At 53.9% G+C, this 11831-nt stretch overlaps 1 protein-coding gene across 5 annotated transcripts; it reads left to right on the top strand.

Moving 5' to 3' along the window:
- Positions 1 to 5674: 5674 nt before the first annotated feature.
- Positions 5675 to 11433, top strand: MYORG (myogenesis regulating glycosidase (putative)). Of its 5 annotated transcripts, none has more exons than XM_068925890.1 (2): positions 5675 to 5850; positions 7720 to 11433. In XM_068925890.1, the coding sequence occupies exon 2, from the start codon at positions 9006 to 9008 to the stop codon at positions 11100 to 11102; it is 2097 nt and encodes a 698-aa protein (XP_068781991.1). In that variant the 5' UTR covers positions 5675 to 5850; positions 7720 to 9005; the 3' UTR covers positions 11103 to 11433. The 5 variants fall into 5 exon arrangements, with proteins under 5 accessions (XP_068781991.1, XP_068781988.1, XP_068781992.1 ...); XM_068925887.1 differs by having other exon boundaries at positions 5675 to 5953; XM_068925891.1 differs by lacking the exon at positions 5675 to 5850 and adding an exon at positions 6157 to 6660.
- Positions 11434 to 11831: the final 398 nt, after the last annotated feature.

Below are 11831 nucleotides of genomic sequence, written 5' to 3'. Positions count from 1 at the left end.
TGCTCTGTGTGGTTGGAAAAACCACCCTTCCCGCCCGGAGGGACAGCAGCAAAGGCTGCCGAGCAAAACAGCGACAGGGGCGGCCAGAGAAATGATTTTACTAGAGAGATGCTCTCATTCAGCTGCATGGTTGTGCGCGTTTGGCTGTCCCACCTGCTTGCTGGGATCATTCCCAGCGGGATAGATCCTTAATGCAGGAGATACCTTTTGCATAAAAACACATAGAAATGATGATTTTGCTTTTACTTGTGGGATGCAGTCCTGGATGGCACCAATATCATCTTTCCTACGTCACGCTGGAGTTATGTTCATGAGATCAGGAGTCGCTCAGAGAGCTGGGAGCGGCTTCATTTAGGGTCTGAGCTGCCAAATTAAAACACCACGGCATTAGCATCGGCGTAATGTCACAGCAACGCGGGAATGGCTCTGACCAGACACCTGTAAAGGTGCAGTTCCCCAAAGCCCCTTTGCCGTCCATGCCCGGCCTCGGGCTGACAACTCACAACTTTCCCACAACTTTCCCACTCTCCGGTGGGGTATCTGGCTTCAACTGTCTCTCACTAGCCAGATGCGGACGTGGTGGGGATATCCTACACCCAAACAAAAGGGAAACTTGGGGTAAGTTCTTGCCCTGGCAAGGTTGTTCCTGCCCGGCTGCAGCGCTGCCCTTAAGAGAAACACTGCACAAGTAGGATTATCGGTTTCTTTTTCCCATAGTCAAGTTGCACTAAATACCAGGCATTTTTAATTAAAAAGCGCACATATTTTAAGTTAAGCTCTCCTCCGCATTATTGCTTTGCTTCTAGGGCTGAAAATGCAAACTCTTTCCATCACATTTGCTGAGGAAGTGAGTCTCCCCCACAGGAGAGGAGGACAGAGAAGACCTTGGTTTCCTTCCTGGGGATTGAGGTGTGTCCCAGGCAAATGGAGGGCGTTACAGCAGATATCCTGCTAGAAATGTCACTGTGCTCTTTTACCACGGACGCTGCTGCTGTCTTACTGCTTTATTGCAATTTTCAGCTCAGGATTTTCCAGTTCTGGTGTGTTTTATTCAGTGTCCCAGCAGATCTCCTCCCCTTGTGCAACGGGCAGCCCTGAGCCTCATATTTTACCCTTTGACCACCTCCACTGGGAGAACGGACCGCTTCCCCATCCTCTCTGCCTCCCATCATTTAACCCGGTATTTAACCTTGCCAGGACCTTCCCGCCTATTCTGAGTCTGCTCTGCTCCCTACAGGGCCTTTTCAACTCTTTCCGAAGCCTTTAGGAAATCCAAGTGGACTATTTCAGCTGAACCATCCTTATTCCCACGCTCATTGACTCTTTCAAAGAAGTCCAAGAGGTTTTTAAGGCAAGGCCTGCTGACTCTTCCTAAAGAGCTCATATTCATCCAAACACCCACTAATTCTGGTTTTTGTTACATTGTCTACCAATTTGCAGGTTCGCAGGCCTGTGTGCCCCAGCTCTCCCTTGCAACCTATTGATTTCCCTTGCTGAGCATCTGCAATCAGTCTGCCAGCGTTGGGGTTGGGGGGGCTTTCTGTTTTCTTCACCAGGATGTGATTTCAGCTTTTTGAAGGGTATGTTCTTGCTTCTAATAATCTCTCCCACCTGCTGTTTGGTCACTGTCACTTCCTTTGCCCTTTCTCTAACTTTTCTTATAGACGGTGTGTATTGGCCCCGTGCTTCCAATGTGGTGTCCTTACACAGCCTCCGTGCCTCTGGCGAGGCCTTATTTCCCTGAGCGTCCCCTTTTACCTTCTTTTGAACAAGCTTCCTCTTTTTTGTGCAATTCTTCTTTCTGAATTTGAGTGCAAACGTGGTAGTTTTTTGGTGTTCGTTGCTCCTGTAGGGAATTAGGCTGTCATGGTAGAGGGTGGGCCTTCAGCTGCAAGAGAGAGTCAATCCTTTGCAGTCACTGGTGTCGCTGTCACGGTTTGTCCTTGTCCAAAAGTGCAGCCCGAGCCTTTGCAAATGGGGCTGTGCACAGAGAAGTGTTAGTGCCCTAGGGAAAAAAAGGGACTAAGACTTTTAAACTTTGTTCCCTCTGCCTCTGCAGGAGTTACTGATGCTCAAAGCAGTTTTGCAGCTCAGCTCGGCTGTCCCCTGGGTAAGCTGTGCTGAGTGGTCAACCACTAGTGTCGAGGGCGTCGAGGGCTGCAAAGCGCCAAGCCCCACTTCCCTCCTCGCCGCTGGCCGTGCTCGCGCCAGCTCCAGGCCACGCACGTGCTCCAGCTGGGCACGCAACGTGATTCAACATCCAGAGCCTCAAAGGCAAACCGCTGTGGTGGCATTTGGGCAACTGCAAGCTGGAGTTACTGATTAAAGGTGTTGTTTCAGGAAACAATTGCAAGGGCAACTCTGCACAGGGTTGGAGCTGGATGTTTTCCCAGCTACACACCCATACCTGATACTTTCATCCTGATGTTGATTTTAGGGCACTATAAGAAAAGGCTTTGCCCTTTGAGTGCAAACCCCTTTTTTTCTGCCTTTGACAATTCCTTAGTGAGCTATAGGACATTTAAGCTCCCACTGAACTCGCCCACGCTAGCACTGGATTGAGGGGATCCTGAACCAGAGACCGATGACGTTCTTGAGCCCCGCAGAAAAGCGGTCAGCCTGAAAATGCAAGTGTCAGCACAGACCGAAATAAACCAGCTTAACATCAGCTACCGATATTTTTAGTTTTCAAGAAAGCGTATCATTCTTCTCCCTATCCGACAGACTCATGTGGAGAACAGCACTGTTCTGCTCCACTGTTTTGAAAGCCAGCGTACTTTTACACAGCCTAGACACAACTGCCACCTTAGTTCTTACATATGCAGGACAGTATTTACGTGTAAAATTGCTCTGTAGCCATTAGAGCCCATTTTCCTGCAATAAATTCACTTGCTTGTGGCATGGCTTAGCCTAGCACATAAGGACACTTTTTCTGAATCCTTTCCACAGCTTTTCCTGGGCTGCCCATAGGACAGAGCAAGCTACCCTCCAGGCGTGGTGTTTCCCATGCTGAGCAGCATGGTCCCATAACTGCTGGCTTGCAGTCATGTAATCTGCACTTACAGTTAGTCCTTGCCCACCCCAGACCCCTGAAACAGCTTTGTTTTTGGCCGCATTACCCGTTGGATGGTGACTTTGCTTTTTCTTTTCATTTTGCACCTCGTGGTGAATTTAATCAGACTGAAATTATATGGAACTGGAAATATTGGGGTACCAGGTCTCAGGACTAGTAGGTGGTATTGTCAGCCCACCTCTCAAACTGCAGAGACCGCTCACCAATCACCAAAACGCAGCCTCAGCCGGCATTGGCCAGCAGCTCGGGAGAGCGAGCGGAGGTCCATGTTATGGCAGTCTAAAACCAGAGGGAAATTCGAGGAGGAAAACAAAGGCAATCAAAGTTAGGATTGCACCCCAGCCTTGGGGCCAGCCATCCTATGTGTGACTCTGGGAACGTCAGTGAGCTGAGCCCCAGTTTAAAATCTGAGCACAGCTCTGCAGCTCCTAGTGTTGTCCCGGGGAGGGATGGCAAGTTGCTCCATGGCCACATGGAGCGCCGTCTCATCCCAGAGAACCAGGACAGCCTGGTCCAACCAGGCATAGACCTTCTCCCCTTTCTGCCCAGCCTCTCAGCAGGAATAGCTGCATCCCTCCTCTTGTTCAGGATAATAATATTTTAGAGATGAAATCTTTCTCTGTGGGCAACCTCCTTCAGGCAGAGATGCAAATGCTCATTAGCTTTCTTTCCCCATCCGACCTTCTGAAATTTTCCTGTTTCTTCTCTGGATGCCTGGCCCCAAGTGCTTTTGCAGGGATCAGACTTAGCCATGCTGGGAAATTTCTGATAAACGCAGGGAAGTCTCTCTTATTTATGAGTGGGCTGAATTTAGGTAGCAATGCCCCTAGCTTGTCCCTCCTTCTTCTGGCTGATGCTGAACATGATTCATTCCTCCATCTGCATCCACATCAAAGACAGATTGTCATTGCCCTGCTCCAGCCTGGATAAATAGATATCAAGGCAAGCCAAGGTATCTGCCTGTCTTTGCAGTCAAACCTTTGATCGCTTACAAGCCCTTGGCATCAAATGTGTCAGAAAACAACCACAGCAAAGATCCTGCATCTCCAAAAAGGGATGCAGGGAACAGGATATTTTGGCATCTCAAAATTCTCTCATTCCCAGGAAGCTGAGCCAGTTTGGGATGAAGCAGTATCTCCAGAGCTGCCTGCATGAGACGTGGTCCCTCCATCGCTGGGGTCGCACGGGAGCAGGAGGCTGAGGCCAGGGGGAGACCGGAGCTGACCCCGCTCTGCCCTCCCGAGAGCCTCGTCCCCAGGCTGGCCGCCTCGGCGCCCACGAGAGGTCCCACGGGAGGCAGACGTGGGATAACCTGCCGCAGGAGCTTTCACTCTGACGCGAGGGGTTGGTTTAAACCGGGGAGTAAGGGAGCCTGAAGCATCCCCCAAGGACCTTACCTGCAGCGCTCGATGCTCACAGTACATCTCTGGCTCATCCTCACAAGAGGATGAGAGTCCGAGAGTGGGTTTTTTTGGGGGGCAGCCTGCAATGAAAGCGCCCTGACCTTGCCTGTATTTTGACCATCTCCTAGCATGAGTTCAGTTGCCGTGCAAAGCGGCCCGTCCGCCCTCGGCTGCGCTTGGCTTATTGCTCTCCGTTCATTCGAGCTCTTCATCAGTTTAGGGCCTCTTCAAAGCCCACGTTCGCTCCCGGGGGCCCCTCGCGACAGCAGACCCAGGCGCAGCGGGACCCGAGGGGCTCTGCAGCCGCCCGGCGGGAGCCTGAGCGGACGCCGCCGGAGTTTCCAGCCTGTGCCATCGGCTCGGCAGATGGAGCTACTTCCCCAGGCGGCGGCCGCGCGGGCGGCTGGCGGGCAGCGGGGTGCCGGGCTGTGGGGCCGGCGGAAAGGGCAGTTTCTCTTCTGTCCGCTCGGGAAGGAGGAGTGCTTTCATATACGAGGACGCGAGCAGGATTTTCCGCTCCCAGCTCCTACAGCAAAAGAGCTATGGAGGAAACTCTGCTTTACTGGCAGTAACGAGGGTCTGGGATCCTCTGGATAAGGAAAGCCCCAAGGACCGGCTGCGATAAGATCCCCAGCAGCTGAGGATGGGGGCCAGCAAGAGCCTGCCCCAGGCCTTTCTCCTCGCTGGAGGCACCGAGAGTTCCCCAAAGCACCGGGGTGACGGGTGCCCCGTCTCCCCCCGCACAGACCTCGGGGCGTCCCCAGGAGCGTCCCCGCCTGCGTCCCCCCCCCCGTGATTATGCGTTAAGCCGGGTTGTCGTTGCAGCTAATCTGCCGCAGCTTGTGCGATGACCTTGGCTCTCCCTCCCGCCTTGTCCGCGGTGATAGCAGGCGCCTCTTTTGTCATCTCATCTAAACGCGGGGGAAGGGGAAGGGCGAGCAAACCTGGCCCCAGAGCCCCGCGGGGACCAACCCCGCACGACGGGACAGCCAGGCCCAGCGCCTGCGTGCACCAGCGGGCTGTGGAAAATGGTAGCTGGTGGGAACCCACTTTTTATTTTGGGTGTGCTTTCGCTTAAAGTCCCATTTTAACCAGTTTAAAAAGGGGTAGTAAATGATTAATCCATCGCTATAGAATCAGGCAGAGCAGCGGTTTGTTTGTAGCTGTGACTTACAGCGACCCAGGAAACTTTCTGCTGGAACGTGTCATATGCGCTGCCTGCGAGCGCCTGAGAGCAACTTGAAAGTGTTTGACAGCCCTTTAGGAAAGGAATCTTAATATAAAGCCGGATCCCTTTACTTAAAGATGGAACTGCTCCCTCAGGGGTTATTTTGCTAGTGATGCTCTCCTGCAACGCCCTGCACCGGCAGGCAGGTAACTGGGAGCTCCCGCACCTCACTGCGAGCCCGGGGAAAATGGGTCTGAGGAGTCAGCTCTAAGCTGGGATGCGGGCTGAGACCTAACGCACTCGTGCCAGGTGATCAGCGGAGTGGCTGGGGATAGCTGTGACCTGGGAGGGGCTCTCGGGCTAGGTTGGCCCAAGGGTTTAGGTGCGTAGCGCCTCTTCACGTTGGCCGCCGCCTGCGTTTCAACCCTCGCAAAGCTGTTTAAGAGAGTTGAAAGTCCTGGCCTGTTTCCTGCACCTGAAGGTGCCGGGTACGTCAATGTTTAATCTGTGCGTGCCAAAGGCTGCCCGGCTCCTCGGAGCGAGGAATGCCGGCTCCGCTCCTGGGGGACGGGAATACGCCGGGGCGCATCCAGCTTTTGCACCCTCGCCTTTGCAGCGGATGCACCTTGCCCGGCTTAATAGAAATATTCACCGGCGCAGGGAGCCTTTGCAAGGACCGGTTGAATATTCGTGGGGCAGAGACACCGTGAGGCCAGCACCCAGGGGATGGCGCCTGAAGCTCGGCGACGAGGAGAAGGGCTGGAGCCAGTCGCCGGGTCTGCGACGCGGCCCGCGTGCGCGCACTTGGGCAGGGAGCCCTCTCCTTGCCCGGTCTCACCCTCCATCTCTGCTGTCCCTCCCTGCCCGGGACCTTCCTCTCCCAGAGGGCCAGGCTGCGAGGAGGAGGAGGAGGAGGAGGAGGAGGAGGAGGAGGAGGAGGAGGAGGAGGAGGAAGAGGAGGAGGAGGAGGAGGAAGAGGAGGAGGAGGAGGAGGAGGAGGAAGAGGCAGGGCCAAGGTGGGCATGGGTTGGGATGGGGGGGGCTGCTTAAAAAGCTGGGAAACTTTCCACAGATCCTTTATTCTGCAGGATTTTTGGAGTTCTGATTTCCTGGTGGTTGTTGTTGCTGTTGTTGTTTAGTAATAACAGTAAAAAAAAAAGGTGGTGACACTTGGTACTGAAAAGCCTATTTCCTTCGCTCCTTCCTCTCCTTTTTTTCCCACTCCTGATTATGGTGAGGTTCATCCCAAAGGCCGTTCGCGTTTCCAGTCCGCCCGAGGAGGCGGAAGAAGGAAGGCAGCCGAAGGAGGAAAAGCTCCATCTCCAGCACGTCAAAATCTCTCCCAGCCAGAAAGGGTGTTTTTCGAAAACACCAGGGTTTCGCTGGAAACAGCCCGAGCGGCTGGAGCCGGGCCAGCGCCGGGGAGCCTGCCAGGTCCCGGCACGTCCCCATGTATGTGTGTGTATGCGAACCCGAGCCTGCTCCCCAGTATTTCCCCTGTCCGACACATACAAGCAGTCCCCGGATCGCCGTCTCTTCAGGGCAGCAGCCGCTCTTCTCCTCTCCAGAAGCCCAGCGTCCGGCACGCCGAGTCCCCTGGCCAGGGCTCCCCACCACACAACCGGATGCTGCAAAACATCCAAAACAAGCTTTGCCCGGGAAAGCTTTTATCCGTTCCGGCTCTTTTTCACAGCAAAGCCTTACTCACCCTGAGAGCCCACCAAAAAAAAGAAGCGGGCCGCTCCTGTCAGCCATCAGGAAGTGGCTGCGATCGATACCCACCTCCGTGACCTCTGGTATTTTTAGTGGCTCCCTGGGCAGCTTATCATTTCTGTATACTTAGCTACTGATGTCACGGCGGCCCGGGTACGTACCGCGAGGCATGCATTGCCTGGCACGGCTCGGCCGGACAAGCTGCCTTGTTTTCATCTTCTCTCCCTGCGGGTTATTCCTGCAAGTTTTCTCCCCGTCAGACGGGGCAGAAGCTGCCCTCAGGGGAGCCCGGGCGTTCCCGACGCTGATTGTGTTTGACAAAAACAGTAACATTTGCTTTCTTTTTTTTTTTTTTCATCCAGATGAAGGGAAAGACTGGGTTGGAGATGCCCTCAGTCCAGTGAGAGGGTTTAACCCTGCTGCCTGCCTCAGTTTCCCACGCCAGCCTTCGCCCGTCGTTTCTGTTGGTATTCGGCGCTCTTTCAGATGTTGCAAGCCGCGCGGGGCCAGCTGACTTGGCGATCCTTGATGCCGCTGGGATGAGTATCTTATTATTGTGCCTTTGCCGGGAATAGAAGATTTTTAGTTTTAATATGGTCCTTGCTGTGTAGTAATTGCAGTTTAACCCCCCCACCCCACCCCAAGCAACCCCAACCTGTCATCCAGCCCTGTGGGATCGCAGTGCTGCAGCTTCTTGACTCTGTCACTAGCCAGACGTGGGGCCTGGGTGTTACGGGAACTGAATTAATGCATCAAATGCAGAACTGCAGCCAGATCAGATGCAGAGAAACATCCTCTTCCTCTGCAGCCAGGATAAGATGGGCTGTCCCAAAGGGACCAGCTCCAGACATGCAGCCGACAGGCAGCCGAAGGGCTCTGCCGTGTCTCCCTGAAGCAGATTTGGCTGCAGACGGCTGCCTGCCCCAACACGTGCGTGTCCCCACGTCACCGCTGCAGCTCGATGAAGGAGCAAAGTGCAGGGAGATAAAACCTTGGCTCCCCTTGCTGCAGCACCCAGGGAGGGTGGTGGGGAACCAGCTGGCATGGGCTGAACAGCTTGACACAGCATTTCCTCTCTGAATTCGATGCAGAGAAGTAGAAGACAGATGGGAAAAATCTAGCAGGGCATACACTTAACAAAGCATTTAAATCCAGATCAGTTCTTGGCTTCCAGACTGAATCCTCTGGTGCCAGCCCCTCTCTCTGCTTAGAAACCCCTGTTCTCCTCTGAGCTCTGGTCTGACTTTCATCCCCTTGTCCTTGCTCAGTGGGACACAGTGAGGCTGCAGCCAGGAGAAGCTCACGGGAATCCTGGCATAGACCAGCCCTGAAAAAGCTCAGCTCAGCTCAGCTTCCAGTGAACTGGGTGTAATAGCACATAGCAAACGGCAACGCAAGCCAGATCTGCAGAGCTGGGGAGGTTGCAGGTCTCCAAACAAGAGGCAAAGAGGGAGGACCACTCAGAAGATTAAATTTCAGTGTATATAATCCTCTGTTTCATAAACCAATAGCACACGTGTGAGAGGCGGGGCTTTGATGAAGAGGCTGTGACCACCTTGATACTGCATTTTGGCTTTTCTTTTCCCCATTTGGAGAAAAAAATTAAGCAGCAAAGTTTCTAACCAGGAGGTGACGCTTCTGGGGCATAATGGAGAATCAGGTTACTCACCGTGCGGGAAAACATGGGACTGCTCGAAGGGGGAATGTCAAGGAAACCCATCTTCCTGAAAACTTCACCCCGGTGAAGCAGAAGCCCTCCAAGGAGCTGAAGCCCATGCTCGGGGCCATCGTGCTTGGCCTCATCCTCTTCATTGCTGCCGTGGTGGCCTGGTGCTACTACACGGTGTCCCTGCGGAAAGCGGAGCGTCTGAAGACGGAGCTGATGGACCTGCGGCCGGACGGGTTTGTCATCAAGAACCAGAACGGGGAGGTGGTTTTCCGACTGGCCTTCCGGTCGGGGAGCCTCGACCTGGAGTCGTGCTCCAAGGAGGGAGAGATTTTGAGCTGCACGCGGTCAGACGGGGGGCCGCTGAACTTCTTCATCCAGACGGTGAAGCCCAAGGACACGGTGATGTGCTACCGCGTGCGCTGGGAGGAGTTTGCGGCCGGCGTGGCGGTGGAGCACACCATGTTCTGGGAGGATGCCCACTGGTACGGGGGCTCGGAGATGAGCACCCAGCACTGGCCCATCCGCCTCGCGGGCTACCAGGAGCCCGTGCCCTACGTGACGAGTGACGTCTACTCCTTCCGGGACAGCTTTGGGGGCATCCTGGAGCGCTACTGGCTCTCGTCCAAAGCGGCGGCCATCAAGATCAACGACTCCGTGCCCTTCCACCTGGGCTTCAACGCCACGGAGCGCACCCTCTTCTTCCAGGCCCGCTACAAGGATTCACCCTACAAGCCCCCGCCGGGGCAGCAGCCCTTCCCCGAGCTGAGCTACCGGGTGTGCGTGGGCTCGGACGTCACCTCCATCCACAAGTACATGGTGCGCCGGTACTTCAACAAGCCCTCCAAGATCCCCTCCGAAAACGCCTTCCGCTACCCGATCTGGTCCACCTGGGCCCTGTACAAAAACGATATCGACCAGGATAAACTCCTGAGATTTGCAGAAAAGATTAAGAAGTACCGTTTTAACTGCAGTCACATTGAAATCGACGACACGTACACGCAAGCGTACGGGGACTTTGACTTTGACCCCATCAAGTTCCCCAATGTGACGGAGATGTTCACAAAACTGAGGGAGGATGGGTTTAAGGTGACCCTGTGGACTCATCCTTTCATAAATTACAACTCTTCCAATTTTGGGGTGGGGATTGAGCGGCAGCTGTTCATCAAGGAGCCCTCGGGGCGGCTGCCGGCCATGGTGGAGTGGTGGAACGGCATTGGGGCCATCCTGGACTTCACCAACCCAGCGGCTCGGGACTGGTTCCAGAGCCACCTGCGACAGCTCCGCCACAAGTACGGCATCTCGTCCTTCAAGTTTGACGCCGGCGAGACCAGCTACCTGCCCAAGCAGTTCAGCACCTTCCGGCCGCTGTCGGACCCCAGCATCTGGTCCAGGCGCTACACGGAGATGGCCATCCCCTTCTACGAGCTGGCCGAGGTGCGAGTAGGCTACCAGTCCCAGAACATCTCCTGCTTCTTCCGCATCATCGACCGTGACTCCGTGTGGGGCTACGAGCTCGGCCTCAAGTCCCTCATCCCCACGGTGCTCACCATCAGCATGCTGGGTTACCCATTCATTTCAGCTGACATGATTGGCGGTAATTTTTTCCCCAACAAGACAGAGGGTGCAGTGGAGATCCCAGACCGGGAGCTGTACATCCGGTGGCTGGAGCTGTCGGCCTTCATGCCCTCCATGCAGTTCTCCATCCCGCCCTGGCTCTACGACAAGGAGGTGGTGGAGATCGCGCAGAAGTTCACAGAGCTGCACGAGTCGCTGGTGGCTCCGCTGCTGCTGGAGCTGGCCGGGGAGGTCACGGACACGGGCGACCCCATCATCCGGCCCATCTGGTGGATCTCCCCGCGCGACGAGGCCGCTCACAAAATTGACTCCCAGTTCCTCATTGGGGACACCCTCATGGTGGCCCCCATGCTGGAGATGGGCAAGCAGGAGCGCGACGTCTACCTGCCGGCAGGCAAATGGCGCAGCTACAAGGGGGAGCTGTTTGAGAAGACCCCGGTGCTGCTCACAGACTATCCCGTTGACCTGGACGAAGTTGCCTATTTCCTCTGGGTTTCATAATAGACTCCTCCATTGGCTTTGCAATAGTCTCGGGGATTTATAAACCAAAAGATTTAATGACTTGGGGTTTTGATAGTTTTTAAAATAAAAATACCTTAGTATCAAATTAGAAGTAATCCCTATGACCTCTATTTTGTGTGGCAATGGGTGCAGAATAAATTAGTCACTAAAATATATTGGGTGGATGTCTTGGCCTTAGCAGTATGATAAATACAACAAATAGCAACACAGTTTCTGCTTGTTATTGGTTCCTGGCAAGAAATGACATGCACATTTCAGTTTTGTAAAGGAAATTGAATGGGCTCTATTTTAATCCAATTGTGTAGCTGGTTCCCTGAGATATTTATAACTTTTCATTTTTTTAGAGAAGGAAGTAGTTGGAGTAGAGTACTTACTTAAAAAAAAAAAAAGCGGTCTGTGATTAACCTAAAGAGAGAGCGACCAAATTTTCAGATTGCACTTCTGATGCCTGCTGATGCAGTAGCAAAGGGAGATCACATTCCCCATGGACTGAGCAAGTAGAAATAAACTTTAGCACTCAGTAACACTGTGACAACCATTTTCCCTTCTTCACTAGGAGAAGTTATGGAGAAACGTGTCTCTAGTGTTGTTTCACTGAAGCCTGTAAGCATATGCTGAAATCTTACTGGCATCTGAGATTAATCCAGAGTGAGCCCACCCCAATGAGCCACTGATCCATGGAAGCTTCTCCACGTGTTTCTCACCTCT

This window comes from Struthio camelus, chromosome W (assembly GCF_040807025.1).
Source record: "Struthio camelus isolate bStrCam1 chromosome W, bStrCam1.hap1, whole genome shotgun sequence".
Classification (NCBI taxonomy): Eukaryota; Metazoa; Chordata; class Aves; order Struthioniformes; family Struthionidae; genus Struthio; species Struthio camelus.
Note: the sequence above shows the minus strand (reverse complement) of the source record. Positions and strands in the feature narration are given on the sequence as shown.